We start from the raw sequence: 14,353 nt of genomic DNA, 5'->3' as shown, positions 1-14,353 counted from the left end.
ACAGATGACGAGGAGGTAAAGGGCTGCTTGGACAATGACAGGAGGGGGACGCTCGCCCTGGTCCCACATTGACAGGAGGAGGCTTCTCACAGCTAAGAATAACTCTGCTTCCGGAATGAACCTGCCAACAAAAGTGGAGCCAGTAAGAACTCTGGGGGTCTTGGCTCAGCTACTTACTCCTAGGGGTCCCCTGCTTTGCACACGGGCTTGAGAGAAAAGGAAGAATCCAGAATTCATTGTCAGTGTCCAGATGACATCCCCTAACCCTTTTGTACCTCAGGTAGGGCATAAGGCTTTGGCTAGGGATGCCCAAAAAACAAGAGAACAGACCATTACTCAGCAGATTCCCAAGAGGCTCCCCATTGACCAGTAACACCTTGGATCCCCCGGTGTGGCAACCACCTACCTACTGCCCTCCCTGGTGCCTCCCCTGGACCGCATTTTGGGTTCACCTGTCCTCATGGATATAAGCAAGGTAGAACAGGAGGAGGAGGCAGTACTGGTACTGACGAGTGGCTTCATCCACATAGAGGGATTCAGACAGGAGCATCAGGCTTTCGGAGCCTCCGCTGTTTACCTGGGGCAGACTACGTTGTAAGATGCTGGACACAACGCAGAGCCCTACAAACAAGCCAAGCATAGAGGCCCTTGAGAACAGTTGGGGGTTTGGGACCAGAGACCTAGGTTTGGCCACACAAGGAGACTGCAAGAGTGGCCTGCCTCCATACATCAGCTGCCTCCCCCACTTCCTTCCCCACCCCACCCCCGGCCTCCCATGCCTTTGGCCATCTCAGCCCTGTGCTTTCATAATCAGTGTGAACTGATACAAGGCCACAACTGCTCTGCCCATTCTCTCCCTGAATCTGCATGAATGTTGGGTCTCCAGCTGTCTATCTGGTCTGAGCAGTATTTGTGGATTCTGCCACTCACATCTGGGATAGCAAGGTAGTGCAGTGGCTAGAATATTGGGCCTGGCCTCAGAAAGAATCATCTCCGTGAGTTCAAATCCAGTTCAATTCAGACTCTTACTAGCTGGGTGACCCTGGGCAAGTCACTTTATTCTGTGTGCCTCAGTTTCCTCAACTGTCAATGACTGGAAAAGGCAAAGGCAAGTACCTTTGCCAAAAAATCCCCAAAAGAGGTCACAAGGAATTGCATATGATGGAAACAACAATAAATGTTAATGGAGACTTTCCTGGATTAATCTAGGTGACAGTAATGGTCCTGGATTCTGGGATCAAGCCTCTAGAATGGACCCTGGTGGAGAGATTCCCAGTCTATGGGACCCCCAAGTTCATCATGGGCTTTGCTGCTACTCTGGTGCCCTGCCTACTGGACTACTGTAAGTCAAGAATCCTTAAGGCAAGGCTTTCCTCCAAGGATAAGTAAAGGTGACTGAGGATGAAGCAATAGTTCTGGTCAGGATAGTGACTGGAGCAAGAACAAGAAAGGAAGATGCAGGGCCTCTGCCAATGTCAATGATTTCAGTCTAAGCTTTCAAGTATTGCTGACACCCCCAAAGTATAAAGGCAGGGATGATAGAAAGATAGAAAAAACAAATGAAAAATTGCCTTAGCCCAAGGTCCGGTGGGATATTTATGTGATTAAGTATGCATACAAAGGAAGAGAGAGAGAGAGAGAATGCTCACAACTGAGGGTCTGGAGAGGCTCCTGGCATGTGAGGAGGGGAATACAGCCTGTGCAAAGACTTGGAAAGGGGAAACATGGTGCCTACTTAGGGTAAGACTACCTAGACCAAAGGATGCCAGGAACCCTGGGAAGGGAGGCTGCTTCATCCTCAGTCACCTTTACTTATCAAGACCAAGGAGGAAAGCCTCACCTTGGGGATTCTTGACTAGTAGTCCAGTAGGCAGGGGACCAGAGAAGAAGCAAAGCCCATGATGAACTTGGGACTCCCACAGACTGGGAATCTCTCCACCAGGGTCCATTCAAGAGGCTTGACCTCACAGTATCCAGAACCACTGCCTGAAGGGGCAAGCTGAAGCCTCCATATTTGATCTTGAGGTCAGAGCTGGAGACAAGTGGCCCTCCTTGGACAGGTATGTGCAGAACAGGCTGCAGAGGGAAGGAATGAAGACCCTGGGGCTCAGAAGATTGATCCTAGAGGTGACAAGGGATTTCACTAGGACAATGGTCCTACGAGTAGGGAGATGGCAAAAAAGCTGTTTGATTCTGGGACTCTGGATCAATGATACTTTTCAAGTCAGGCCAAAGATTGAGAGGCCTTTTGGCACCACATTCAAGAGGATGGTAGCAATGGCAACTTACCCCTCCAAGGGGGAATTAGTGTGAAAATCCCATGTGAAGTATCTCAGGACAAGGCTGATCCAGCAGTGGCCAAAGGGGCCTCCACACAAGTCATGAACACTGAGCCATGATTCCAAGATGTCATCCTTGGATTTGAGAGACCCCTCCTTGGTACCCCAGGAAGAAGGGGAAGGTTTCTGCTAATTCTCCAGGCCCCTCCCTCCCTGCTGAAGGCCACAGCTCACTAGAGGAGACCTGTATCTATATATCACAACTATGATCATCTCATAGACCCCCTACCCAGCATACTGCTTTGTAGATATGATTTTATTACATAAGGAGACATGGGCTTTGCAAGAAAGAGCATAATGAATATTCATAAGGTGTTCATTAGGCATTCCTAGTCATAAGCAAGAATATCTCTTTTAGAGTCTCCAAAAATGGACACAAGTGCTGTCCTGGCATCAATTGTCCAGTTACTGCTCCCTGGATCTCAGATATTTTGGTAGGAATTTGACAAGAATGGATTTATGGCAAGCTGGTCTTACTAGGGGAGCACATGCATGACAGCCCTTTGGATCCACTAGACAACAGTCATCATGAGATCTGGTGCTACCTTCAGACTAGTTTAGTGCACTGCTAATTTTCTACATGGTAAATGAAGCTTTAGAGGCTCTTCTGGGCAGCTGGGTGAGCAGTGGTTAGACTCCAGACTCGTCTTCCTGAGTTCAACTCTGGCCTAACACACCTACTATGTAACCCAGGGCAAGTCACTTCATCCTGTTTACCTCCGTTTCCTCACTTATAAAAAAAGTTGGAGAAGGAAATGGCAAACCACTCTAGATCTCTGTCAAGAAAACCTCAAATGAGGTCAAGACTGAAAGACCAAACAATAACAAACAAAACCAGTCTCTTCTCAATTAATATCTAAGTGCTCTAATCTTTTCTCAGTGTAGACAGGAGCAAATCACAGAAAAATACTCAATCATCTTGTTATTGTGCCATACTTGTACCAAATTGCATCTTGCAATAAATGTGTGAAGGGGATGATAGAAGGGAAGAAAGGCTGGTGACTTATGGAACCAGACAAACCTGTGAAGATGACCTGACCCACTGGGCAGATTCCCAAAACAAGAGCTGGTCCCTTGGGAAGTGCAGTCAGACAGTCACTGACTTTAGAGCTAGAAGGGCCCTCTGTGGCCTCTCCATGCCCCTAAGGGATTGTGCCAGCCCCAGGGAGTCCATGAACAGGTCTATATATATGCCAGCCCACTAGGCCTGGGATCTGCCAGGAGTAATGAAGGCTCTGCAATGTATTCTAAAAATGGGGACTTTTTACAGACAGCTCATTCCAGGCTCCCTGAAATGGTGGGGCCACACACACACACAACTATCAAGAAAAAGCATGGTACTACACACATGGGTTGTTAGAGCAAAAGATTTCTTATAGTAAAACAAAACAAAAGCTTTCCTAGCTAAACCTCTGCTGTGATAGATGAATGATGAATGCCTTGTTTCTGCAGGAATGGAACTTTCTGGTGAGGTTTCGAAAGATAATGTTGCCTTACAGCTCTTCTAGGAGGCTGGGTTCACTCTGACCCTCAGATCTTTCCCAACAGTTACGGGACCAAGTTCACATGGCTGGGTTGAGTAAGGAGTCATCAACTATAATCCTTCCCAGAAAATGGCAGACCTCTGGGCCTTGTCATCCACCCAGTTTCTGCTCCCTCCAGCCCCAAGACCATTGCCATCTGACCTGCCAAATACCCAGACTTGTTCTACTGCAACATCCTCCATGTAATGTCTCCCTTCAGAAGGTGAGCTCCTTGAAAGAAGAGACTATATTGAGTATTAACTTATACCCCCATTACTTTGTACAAAGTAAGCACTTCCTTCATCCATACATTTAAAGCCAGGGTCAGCTTTAGGTAACTCTGAGCAGCTGACTCCAACAGAAACTCCAACTCCATCACAAATCAGGAGTTTCTGGCTACCAAGACTGTCTTGGGAACATGGCAGCATAACTTGGAGGTATTTAAAAGCCCAGTGCCAGTCTGAACTGGCCACAAGGATGTACAACTCATCCTGCCCAGAGGGAGTTATGATTTGCACAGGTTTAACTGCTTGCAATACACTCACCTTTCCAGTGTGATTCATACCAATTACACATCATGTTCTCTCCCAAATGAAGAATGATAGCTGATATTTTCATATGTATATTATGGATGTGGATGTATAATAGATATGTACATACATATATATTTCTTTAAAATTTGCAATGCACTTTGCAGTTATCTCGTTTGATCCCCACAATAACCCTTTGAAGTCGGTGTTCATTTTATAAATGAAGAATTGGAGCCTGAAACAGGAAGTAACTTACTCCTCCAGCTATAAAGTGCTCAAGGTAGGATTGGAACTCAAAAGACTGAGAACATCCCCTTTTGATCACTCAGTCATTTAAGCCACACCTTACTGTTTGTGACCCCAAGAGGAAGTTTCTTGGTGAAGATCCTAGAATGGTTTGCCTTCCATCTCTTATTCACTTTACAGGCTCTCTCCTGGGACTGGGATTTGATTCCCTGTCATCAGGCACAGCAAGTAGCACAGAAAACTCATGGGGCAGCCATTTGAATGGGGATGTGGGATCTGCCTGAGATTATCTAGTCACCAAAGTCAGAGGTTTGAAAATGATTGGATACCCATTGTAGTTCCAACCATAATCGATCCTGACTAGTGATCAGGCAATGTGATGCCCATGACACACCAGGCAGCCTCTGGGAAACCATAGTCTTTGGGTTCTAGGGGGAGGATGGCCACGATATTGAATAAAATATACTATCTAAAACAGGGTAGACCTTTTACCGTACTGCTGGTATTCGATTCCATCACTGGATGTACCTACTGATGGACATGTCACCAAACACCAGATGTAACTACTGACAAAGACTAAGGGGTGCAGCTACCGGTTGTAGAACTTTGCCTGAATGTCTCTTAAGTCAAAAGTCCTAAATCTGACACTATGGTTAATACTTTGGAGCCTCGATGTTATAGGAAAGACCTACATTTCCCATGATATCCAGACTGTCACCAAAAAGAAAGCCCTGTTTCCCATACTATCAGACTATTTGGTTAAGATGATTCTGGAAGAGACAATGACACTCCCTCACTTTAATCAAAATCATGGGCATGTCATGTCATCATTCGCTTGATGTCTTCTTCAATTATGAAGGACAACAATCAAGCAAGCAATCAATCTTTCCCAAATGGCCTCCTAGCTCTGACCCCACTTCAATATTCGTCTCCAAGCTCCCATAGTGGCAACAAGGCATCCTTCATGCCTATAATGTTCTCCCTTTCCTTTGCTGTCCCTCAGACTCCTTACCTTCCTTCAAGGTCCCATCTCTCTATGAAGTCTTTCTTGATCACGCCCAATTATTAATGTTTTGTCTCTCCCCAAACTACCTTAATTTTGTCCAGCTGTGGAGCAACTGTCATCTCCGGTCAATAGCCATCAATTAAAGCACCTATTCTGTGCCACGGATGATTCCTCTTTGGCTTTCGTGGGGCCAGGCCACAGTAGTAGTGGATGTGATGGTGAACAGACTGGTCATTGAGGACACCTGTCTCAGTTATCATTTCTTTATTGCCTGAGGAGCTCTTCCTCCCCTAAGTATGGATTAAGGCAGTCCTCACTAAAGGGCTGACATGGTTGGAGGGGCTGCAAATGAGAGCCAAATCTCAATGCAGATATGTATCTTTGCTGGGCTGACTCCCTGTCTTGAGGATTGGCCCCTCTAAGGACAGGCTGTTCTGAAGGACAATCACTAGCACTAGAGAACTGTTGTGCATCTTACCCTCTCTGAGGAGTGGTCCTGTCTCCTCCAAAGCTGAAAAGAGGTTGTGGCACAGGGAGTAGAGGAAGTTGGAACAAGCCTGATTCAAGGCTGGGTGACTTTGAGGAAGAAGAGAGAGAAAATGAGAAAGATTGCAGCTCCTTGGCTCAGTCACCCCATATAATGCCTTGGTTTCATTCCCAGGGATTGCCTCTTAGAGATCCCCCGAGAGAAAAAGTTCATTGCCCCACAGATATAAAGGGGAGCAAGAAGGGCTTTGGCTAGGAGGCGGCTAGGTGGTGGCGTAGTGATAAAGCCTTGGAGTCAGGAGTGCCTGAGTTCAAATCCGGCCTCAGACACTTCATAATGACCTAGCCGTGTGGCCTTGGGCAAGCCACTGAACCCCGTTTGCCTTGCAAAAACCTAAACAACAACAACAACAACAACAACAAGCAGGGCTTTGGCCCGCTCTCCTCCTCCTCTCCAAAGCTCACCATTTGTCCAGGCTCTTCCAATTCTTTGAAGGAGAGCAAGGATCAAACTTCTATGAGATTCCATTCTCTGGGGTGGGGGGAGTCTTATTTAATAGCCACCTCGTGCATATGTCACAATTCTTTGAGGGCCCTCTAAGCTCACCCCTCTCCAATGACCCCCTAAATACCATGCGGCTTCTAACTGCCTTCAACTGAGGTGAGCTACATGCAGTTTGTTTTTGTCAGGAAGGCTATGCCTGAGTTACAGACAAGAATACGGCTCCACCAAAGCACACAGTGAAAGGCTTAACCTCACTCTGAGGAGAGCCATCTTGTCTACTCAAGGGATGGAGTCTAAGCCTGACCACGTGAAGGTCTCCAATGCTGTCCACCAGAGGCCAGGTTTCCTTCCTGGAAACAGGCAAGGGCTGCTAACCTGGCTACCTTCCTAGCCTCCAAATGGCCAAAAAGACATTGGGCATCCTGTAAGTACACAGAGGCAGGTGCCAGCTCACAAAAGGTTGGCAGATGGGCTGTTAGGAGTTTAATGAGATGGGAGCTGAAGCAGCACCCTGTCTCTCCCTCAATCATCCCACCAAAAGCTACTGCTTAAAAAACATTGCTCCTGGAACCTACAGCCATGCTTCCCAGGTCCAGTTTTAAACTGGTTTAACCAAACATCTGAGATCCCTACTTTGCCAGCCCTGCCTTTCCCAGAAGGTATGAGTGGGCATGGAGGGTAGAGGTGGGGGCAATATTGGCTGTTTGCCTCTCAGTTGGGTCCACTCTGTTCCTAAGAACAGGCACCAGGGAGATAGCAAGAGGAATGGATCTCTACAAGAAGGGGATGGAAAAGGAAGGGTCCATATTTGAGGTTGGTTGGGTTGCTTTTGATTTGGTTAATTTTTTTTTCTTTTTGGTGGCTGGAAGGACAGCAGTCACTCATAGGCTGATAAGCATGGGAGCTTTGACCTGCTCTACTCATAGCCATCCCTGGGCAGCCTGGAAACCAGCCTTACCCTGGGGCTCTGTAGGTTGTGCCCACCTTCAGGCAGAAACCTGGCTTAGCTCACTATGGCTCAGACTTCCAAGCTCAAGAGATGCCCCAACCTTGGCCTCAGCTCAGTATGCCCAAAAGCAGGGAGTGTAGGGGTGTGCCACTGTACCCAGAAGCTGCTTTAAGAAGCAAGGACCTCTGGTAGTAAAGGACATGAATCGACAAAGGTCCAAGAGTTCTAGGGTTTAGACTCAGCATGATGGTTGGGAGTCGTGGCTCAGGTCGGAGCCTTTGTCTGCTGCCCAGGGAGAAGCATGGGAGTTACACCTGAATCAGCTCCTCTTCTATTCACTGATAATCCAGTCACCTCATGCTGATGCAGCCTACACCATGGCTAATATGGCGACCACCTCCAACACTGGTTGGTCACCAGCCTAGAACCGGAAGTGCTCCTTCTCCTTGCCCCAGGCTTCTGGAAATCCTACCTCTGTCCAGTGCAGAACCGGGCCTTCAGCTCCAGGCTCAGTCTAATAAAGGATGAAGAGGCTGGAAAAAGGAAGAAAATGAATTGTGTCAATGAAAGGGTTCAAAGTGGTGGGTTTTCAAAATCTCCCCTGATCTTCTTTCAACCACATCCTGGTAAATGAGGCAAAATATTGGGGAGATCCAGTTGCCCCTTATTGATTCCCATACACTAAGGCATGGCTCCTCATTAAAAAGAAGCAAGGACTGCTCACTGGCTCCATATTTCAGGGGACAGCAGGGAAGCCCACTCTGCTGCTTCTGTCTCTGATCTGAATTCTCTTGAGGAAGGCACATTTTCCAGTCCTACAAAAAAACTGGGTCAGGCTATGGGCTGATTGATCCCCACTAACGCTTTCTAAACTGAACCAGTTTTGTAAGACTCTTTCCATTCAGCATCCATCCAGGGAAGAAGATAGCTCCAAGCTCAGTTCCCTCGTCTCCAAAATGGACTAAGTGGGCTCCAAATTCCTGATCGGTTCTCCAAGGAACTCCCAGATGAGAACCATAGCCAATTTCCTTTCCACCCTATTTGGAAAAACTCTATTTGAGAAGCTTCCTAAATGAAAAGCCCTTTGAACTGGGCTTGGCCTAAGCCAGGCCATTCACAGCCTCCCAAGATGATGGGGTCCCAGTGCTCCCTACCCAGCTTCTTGGAGAATTTCTCCTTCATGTGAGGTACAATGATGAACAGGTTGTTGATGATTGAGAGGAAAACCTCCATCACAGCCGGATGAGTGGTCTGTTCAGTATGCCTCTATAAGCAAAGAGAGAAAGGAGAGATGAAGGCAGAGAGTCATCAATCACCAAAGGCTGACCCAGCAAGACAAAGAATCAGTAAACACTAAGAGCATTCCCAGCCAGAGTCACCCTGAAACACAGGGTCTCTGTCTGAGGTTCTGGGGAACTTGCAACCCCAGGATTAAGAGACTGAAGGAGAAAGATGCCAGTGCTGCACAATTCCTCCTTCTAAGCTGGTTCCACAGAGTCTGCCCCTGGCTGCTGTCCCCAAAGTTATAAACTGTGGGAGGTGCATGCGCCAGTGGAAGGAGTTCTCATGCTAAGAGTTCCCCACAATAATAAAATATCAGATAGAAGTCAGAAAAAAAATGGAGACATTAATTCAACTTGGAAATAATTATAGGAAATGGGAAGATAGCTCTAATGCCCCCTCACCCAATCCCCTAAGTCTCAAGCCAGGGAGCCACAATGGACCCAACCTGCCCTAATGACATCTCTGTGGCAGCAGCCAAACCACTGAGCCTCATCAGCCTTGGCCTCAGGTAGCTCATACTCAGTCATGCCATCCCACAGCTCCCCTACCATCACAGTGGGGATGCAGAGGGAGTCACAGGTGCTCAACAGGAACTCAGAGAAGGTCTCTAGGGTGTCTCCCTTCTCAGTGTTGGGAGCTGTGAAGGGGTTCTCCCAGGCTGAGGGCTCACTCTGAAACTCGATGGCAAGTCTGGGAAAGAGAAAGCAGCAAAGCCCTGTCCTGGGTCTTACCTGCTTTGGGCAAGACCAGTTTGTGCTTGGGAATGCAAACAACTGGAGCTTAATCCCGCCCCCCCTTCCTAAGGGATGTGGTTCCCTCCTCATCTACTGAGTATATCTCCAGACCTTACTTCCTCAAACAGCTTCAGGAATTGTTATGGTTCTAAATATTATTACTGGTTCATCAACCTCCTTAAGCCCATGGGAACTTAGCTAGGTGGGTCCTGGGGTCCTCCAAGTCCTTTCTCTAGTTGGGCTTCTCAGGGACAGCTTACAGCACCCCTGGTTCCTCCACATTATGAGAGGCATCAAAGAATCTCATCAAGAGGGAAGAGTCATCCAACTAGCCCCAGCAAAGAGACCCCTCATGGCAACACTCACACTGCCTCAGTTTCTTTCTCTGTCAATAGGGCTAAAAATGTGCTGCACTTCCTGCCTCCCTCCCTACATGGGGAGGGAGTGGAAAGTTTTAAGAAAACCTTGAAGGGACACAGAAATGTCACCTAGAGGAACTATCCACCCCACACCCTATGAGGCCCCTCACCTGCAGGCATTTCGGAAGCCTTCCAGGACACCCCAAAGGATCATTTCCTGCTGTGGAACAGCTCTGTGGGGACCTCGGCTTGATGGGTGGCTCTAGAAGAATGAAACCCATGCTCCTGTGAGCCTTAGAAGGAGGGGTCTGGTGGAAAAGGAAGGCTGAATTGGGAGTCACAGGCCCCAGGGTACCATCACGGCTCTCCTGTGGCTCCCTGTATAACCTCTCTGGGCCTTGGCCTGCTCATCTGTGCAGGGAGGGGCCTGGGTTGGGTGGCCCCCTGGATGCCCCACTTGGGGTCCTAACTTCAGGACTCATGCAGGGAGATGGGAAATGAAAGGAAAGAGTTGTTCCTTGAGTTCATCCCAGCCTTGTTCCCCTGCAGTGCCCTTCTTACCAAAGGCAGGAAGCTTCTGGGTTCCAATCTGGCCTCTAGAACTCCCTAGTTCTGAGACCCTGGGCAGGTCATCGAATACTTTTCTTCATCAATCTCCTCACCAGCCCCTCCTCCCAAGGTCTTGTGAAGCTGGCCCTGCTCTAACGCTCCTCTCTTACTCTACCTCCTGACCAGGTACTGCCTCAGGAGAAGGCCACTAGCCTCTAGCCTGCCCTCCTGGCCCTCCTGGCCCAGCTGGGGAAGTGAGGCCCACAGGGGGGCTGCAGTGAGGGTGGGGCCTGGAGAAGGAGGAAGAGGATCTGAGCCCTGGAGGGGACCTGGGTTTGAAGCTTTTCATCCCAACCACTGGGTCTGTTTCCTCTTCTGTAATTGGGGGAAGGGGAGGAGAAAAAGACTGATTCATCTGAGATTCCTTCGGCTCCAACTCTCCAGAACTAAAAACATATCCATGCTCCTATGCCCTAACAGACAGGTGGCTTCACCTACTCTCAGTGTCTCCCCCATTGCCTAGCCTGTGCCCCTCAGGGGGCTGCAGCCACTGAGTGATAGCCCCTGACCATCTCTGGCCCATCTGGAGGAGAAGGTGAGGCTGGTGGCTTAGCACGGCTCCCTTCATTCAAATCCAATTCACGCGCATATCCTGGCCTCACCTCCCTGATGTCATGGTCCTCTTCAGGAATGAAGGACAAACATTATTGTTATTACCCCTGAGAGAAGCAGGTCTCGGTTAAGGAAAGGCCTCTGGCTCATGGGCAGTGACAGGTCGGCACAGCGTTCCAGCAGGGCTCGCACCAACGCCTGAAGCTCTCCATATGGCACCGGTGGTGAACTCAGGTGGTCCTTTCTGTCAAGACAAGAGGAAAGCCTGCAGAGGCATGCACCTGTTCCCAACCCACCCAGTGGGGCTTAGGTTCGGGTTTGGATGGGAGTTAAAAGCCTACTAAGGGACACCCATGGCCCAGTGGAACACATCTGGCCTCTGAAAGTGCATAGAGCCAAAGGACGCAGGTCATTCACTGGAGGCTGGGCAGCTTTTGTCCTGTGGATGGAGAAGGACATTCACAGAGTGACCCCTGGACCAATGAAGGAAAAGTCTCTAGGATGGGATAATGAGCGCATCCTGCAGAAGGCAGATGGAGGGAATGAGACAGAACCTTCTTGCATCAGAGACCAGTGGCCTCAGAGGAAGTTCTGGATCATAGGTTTGGGTCTGCTCTGAAGCAAGATCTGCCACGTGCTGTCTGGCCGCCTTTGTCCCCTCTGGGCCTCGATTTCCTCCCCTGTGAAGTGAGGGGTAGGACAGGAAGATTCCCCAGGCCCCTGACAGCTCTCACCTCCTTTGCTCTTAGGACAGCTGATTCTCAGTCGGTCCTCAATCAAAACCCAAGGTCTGGGATGATGGGGAGAATCCTCACACTCTCAAGCTCTTCCTCTTTGTTGTGGCCCAAAGCCCCCATCTTCCGTGCTGCTGTCACTGAGTCCCCTGACCAGGGCAGCGGAGAACCTCCAAAGTCCCCCAGCACAGGGTGACCCATTTCACTAGGGCATATTGTGCCCTGTTTTTCTAAGTCAAACATTTCCTGAAGGATCATGGGAAGGGCAATATTCCCATTTCTCAAACTAGAGAAACTGCAAGGACTCAACCAGAGATAATACTCATGTGTGTTAGGACAAGCTATGTTTTAACAAAGTACACCATGTTGGGACCACTAGGTGGATAAGAGTACCGGCCCTGGAGTCAGGAAGACCTGAGTTCAAATCCAGTCTCAGACACTTAATAATAATTACCTAGTGGTGCGACCTTAGGCAAGTCACTTAACCCCATTGCCTTACCCCAAAAAAAAAAAAAAAAAAAAAAAAAACGAACAAAAAAGAAAGAGCAGTTAGAGTCTGGGCCCTGCAGGAAGCTGAAGGCCCCAGATGTGGGATGGGGAGCAGGGATGCCTCAGAAATAGTGAAGGACTAAAGGTCAGGTTCTACTGCACTGTGCAGCCAAAAACACAGTAAAGATTCAGAGGACAAGGGGCAGAGGGGCTGTGATCTGCACCAAAGAAGGGATGGAGGGAATTCCCCTGGCACCATTGCCATAGCACTATGTCTCACTCAATCTATTAAAGTAACCATGCACCCATGAGACTCTCAAGAGTCATGATTGATCAACTACATCTGAAGCTGAATCTCTGCCATAGGACTCTAGGAAATGAGCTGGGCATCCAACCCTGGCTTGAACACCTCAACTACAGGGAGCTCACCCCCAAACAGGGTTGCTAGCTTCAAGTGCTCTGGAAATATGAGCTATTACCTCACAAGGCAGTCCTGGTTCAAAAGCTTTGGCCACTCCTGCAACAAACTCTGCCACCCTCTATCTTCCTTAGTCCAAAGGACAGCAGGAAAATTCAAGGGAGACCAAGTGACCAGAAAGAAACATAAGTTGTCTGGTGACCTCAGACAATCTCCTGCCAAACAAGCTCCTCACCTGAGAAAAGCCGCCACAGCACTGACTGCTTCAGCCAACACCTCTAGGACAGGGCTGTCGAGGGCCTCCTGGAGAACCCTGCTGGCATCTTTGCAGATCGCTGAGTTTGTGAAAAGTTTGATCTCTTCTGGTTGCCTGAGATGGGACAAGGGATCCAGGGGTTTAATCAAAAGCATCTCCCAATCCCACCTCTTGCCCTGCCCGTACCCCTGCCCTCTGCCCTGCCCATCCTCCTTCAGCCTGGTTGTGGCTGCCCTCTGCCCTCACCGCTTCAGAATCTCCTTGAGCAGTTGCAGACCCTGCTTGAGGAGCTCAAGGTTGTTCAGCTGCAGGATCCCCTTCAGGCTCCGCACCAGTGACTCAATCCCTGCATTGGGGTGGACAGGTTCTGGGGATGGCCTGGCCCTAGCTGCCCCCTGTCCCAGGCAGGCTTCCCTTCACCACTCTCCAAAAAGAGACAGAACCTGACTCAGGAGCAAGGAGGGTCAGGGAATTTTTCCAAAAATGGAACATGCCAGGGCAACCCAAGCAAGTCAACTCACATTTATTAAGCACCAACTATGTGCGAGGCCTAGGGGCAAAGCTGCTTCCTCAAAGGGCAGAAGCAAGACTGAGCCCCATAAGAGACCACTCCCTTCTCTGGGTCCTACTTTCCTCCTCTGTAAATGAGGGGATGGGATGGGCCAGCTCCCACAAGACCCAAACCCTTTGTGAAACAGCACCATGCAGGCCTGAGGGATTCTGGGAAAACCCTTCCTGGACCTCAGCTATCTCATCTAAAAAGGGGGGAGGTAATCAGAGGGGCTTGTCTATTATAGCTCCGAATCAATGTGTCATAACTTTAGAGATGGAATGACAGTTGAGGAAACCAAGGCCCAGAGAGGTACTGGCAGCCTCCCAAAACTTGAGAGTGTGAGGGACGCAAACAAGACTGAAGGGATGCCCATCTTCCAGAGAATGGAGCCTGAGGCCTGGGATGAGAGACCCTGAGATGCCAGCCCCCACAAAGAGCCAACTCCTGCTCCTGAGCAGGACAGGGATGCGTAGATGGAGAAAAAAGTGAGGGGGGGAGCCTCTCTCTTTCCCTGGACGAAGCGACACCTCAGATCACCCACACATAGACAAACTTTCCCCTGCTCACATTGCACCCCATCCCCAGGATTCAGTGTAAAATCCTCTGCTTGGAGTTCAAGGACCTTCCTTCCCATCCATCCCCCCTCCACTGTCTGGGATTCAGGGCCACCGGCCTTCTCACTATCCCATCTCTTGTCCTTTTCTGACCCCCTCTCCACCTGGATAACTCTCCATTTGTCCATCACCTAGACTGTCTACAAACAGGCCCTGGTCTGCCATTT

The 14,353-nt window shown here is 49.2% G+C and overlaps 1 protein-coding gene across 1 annotated transcript in view; it reads right to left on the bottom strand.

Moving 5' to 3' along the window:
• The window catches only part of MEI1 (meiotic double-stranded break formation protein 1), a 36,587-nt gene that overhangs the window by 4,497 nt on the left and 17,737 nt on the right, over positions 1-14,353 (bottom strand). The window contains exons 10-19 of the mRNA XM_074221083.1: positions 13,266-13,365; positions 12,999-13,133; positions 11,228-11,366; positions 10,132-10,223; positions 9,417-9,558; positions 8,739-8,850; positions 8,057-8,117; positions 6,123-6,220; positions 453-621; positions 3-121 (exon numbers count right to left, since the gene is read on the bottom strand). Of these exons, the coding sequence (XP_074077184.1) occupies positions 3-121; positions 453-621; positions 6,123-6,220; positions 8,057-8,117; positions 8,739-8,850; positions 9,417-9,558; positions 10,132-10,223; positions 11,228-11,366; positions 12,999-13,133; positions 13,266-13,365 (1,167 nt within the window). The remainder of the gene's footprint in view (positions 1-2; positions 122-452; positions 622-6,122; positions 6,221-8,056; positions 8,118-8,738; positions 8,851-9,416; positions 9,559-10,131; positions 10,224-11,227; positions 11,367-12,998; positions 13,134-13,265; positions 13,366-14,353) is intronic.

The sequence above is a fragment of the Macrotis lagotis genome, chromosome 2 (genome assembly GCF_037893015.1).
Source record: "Macrotis lagotis isolate mMagLag1 chromosome 2, bilby.v1.9.chrom.fasta, whole genome shotgun sequence".
Classification (NCBI taxonomy): Eukaryota; Metazoa; Chordata; class Mammalia; order Peramelemorphia; family Peramelidae; genus Macrotis; species Macrotis lagotis.
Note: the sequence above shows the minus strand (reverse complement) of the source record. Positions and strands in the feature narration are given on the sequence as shown.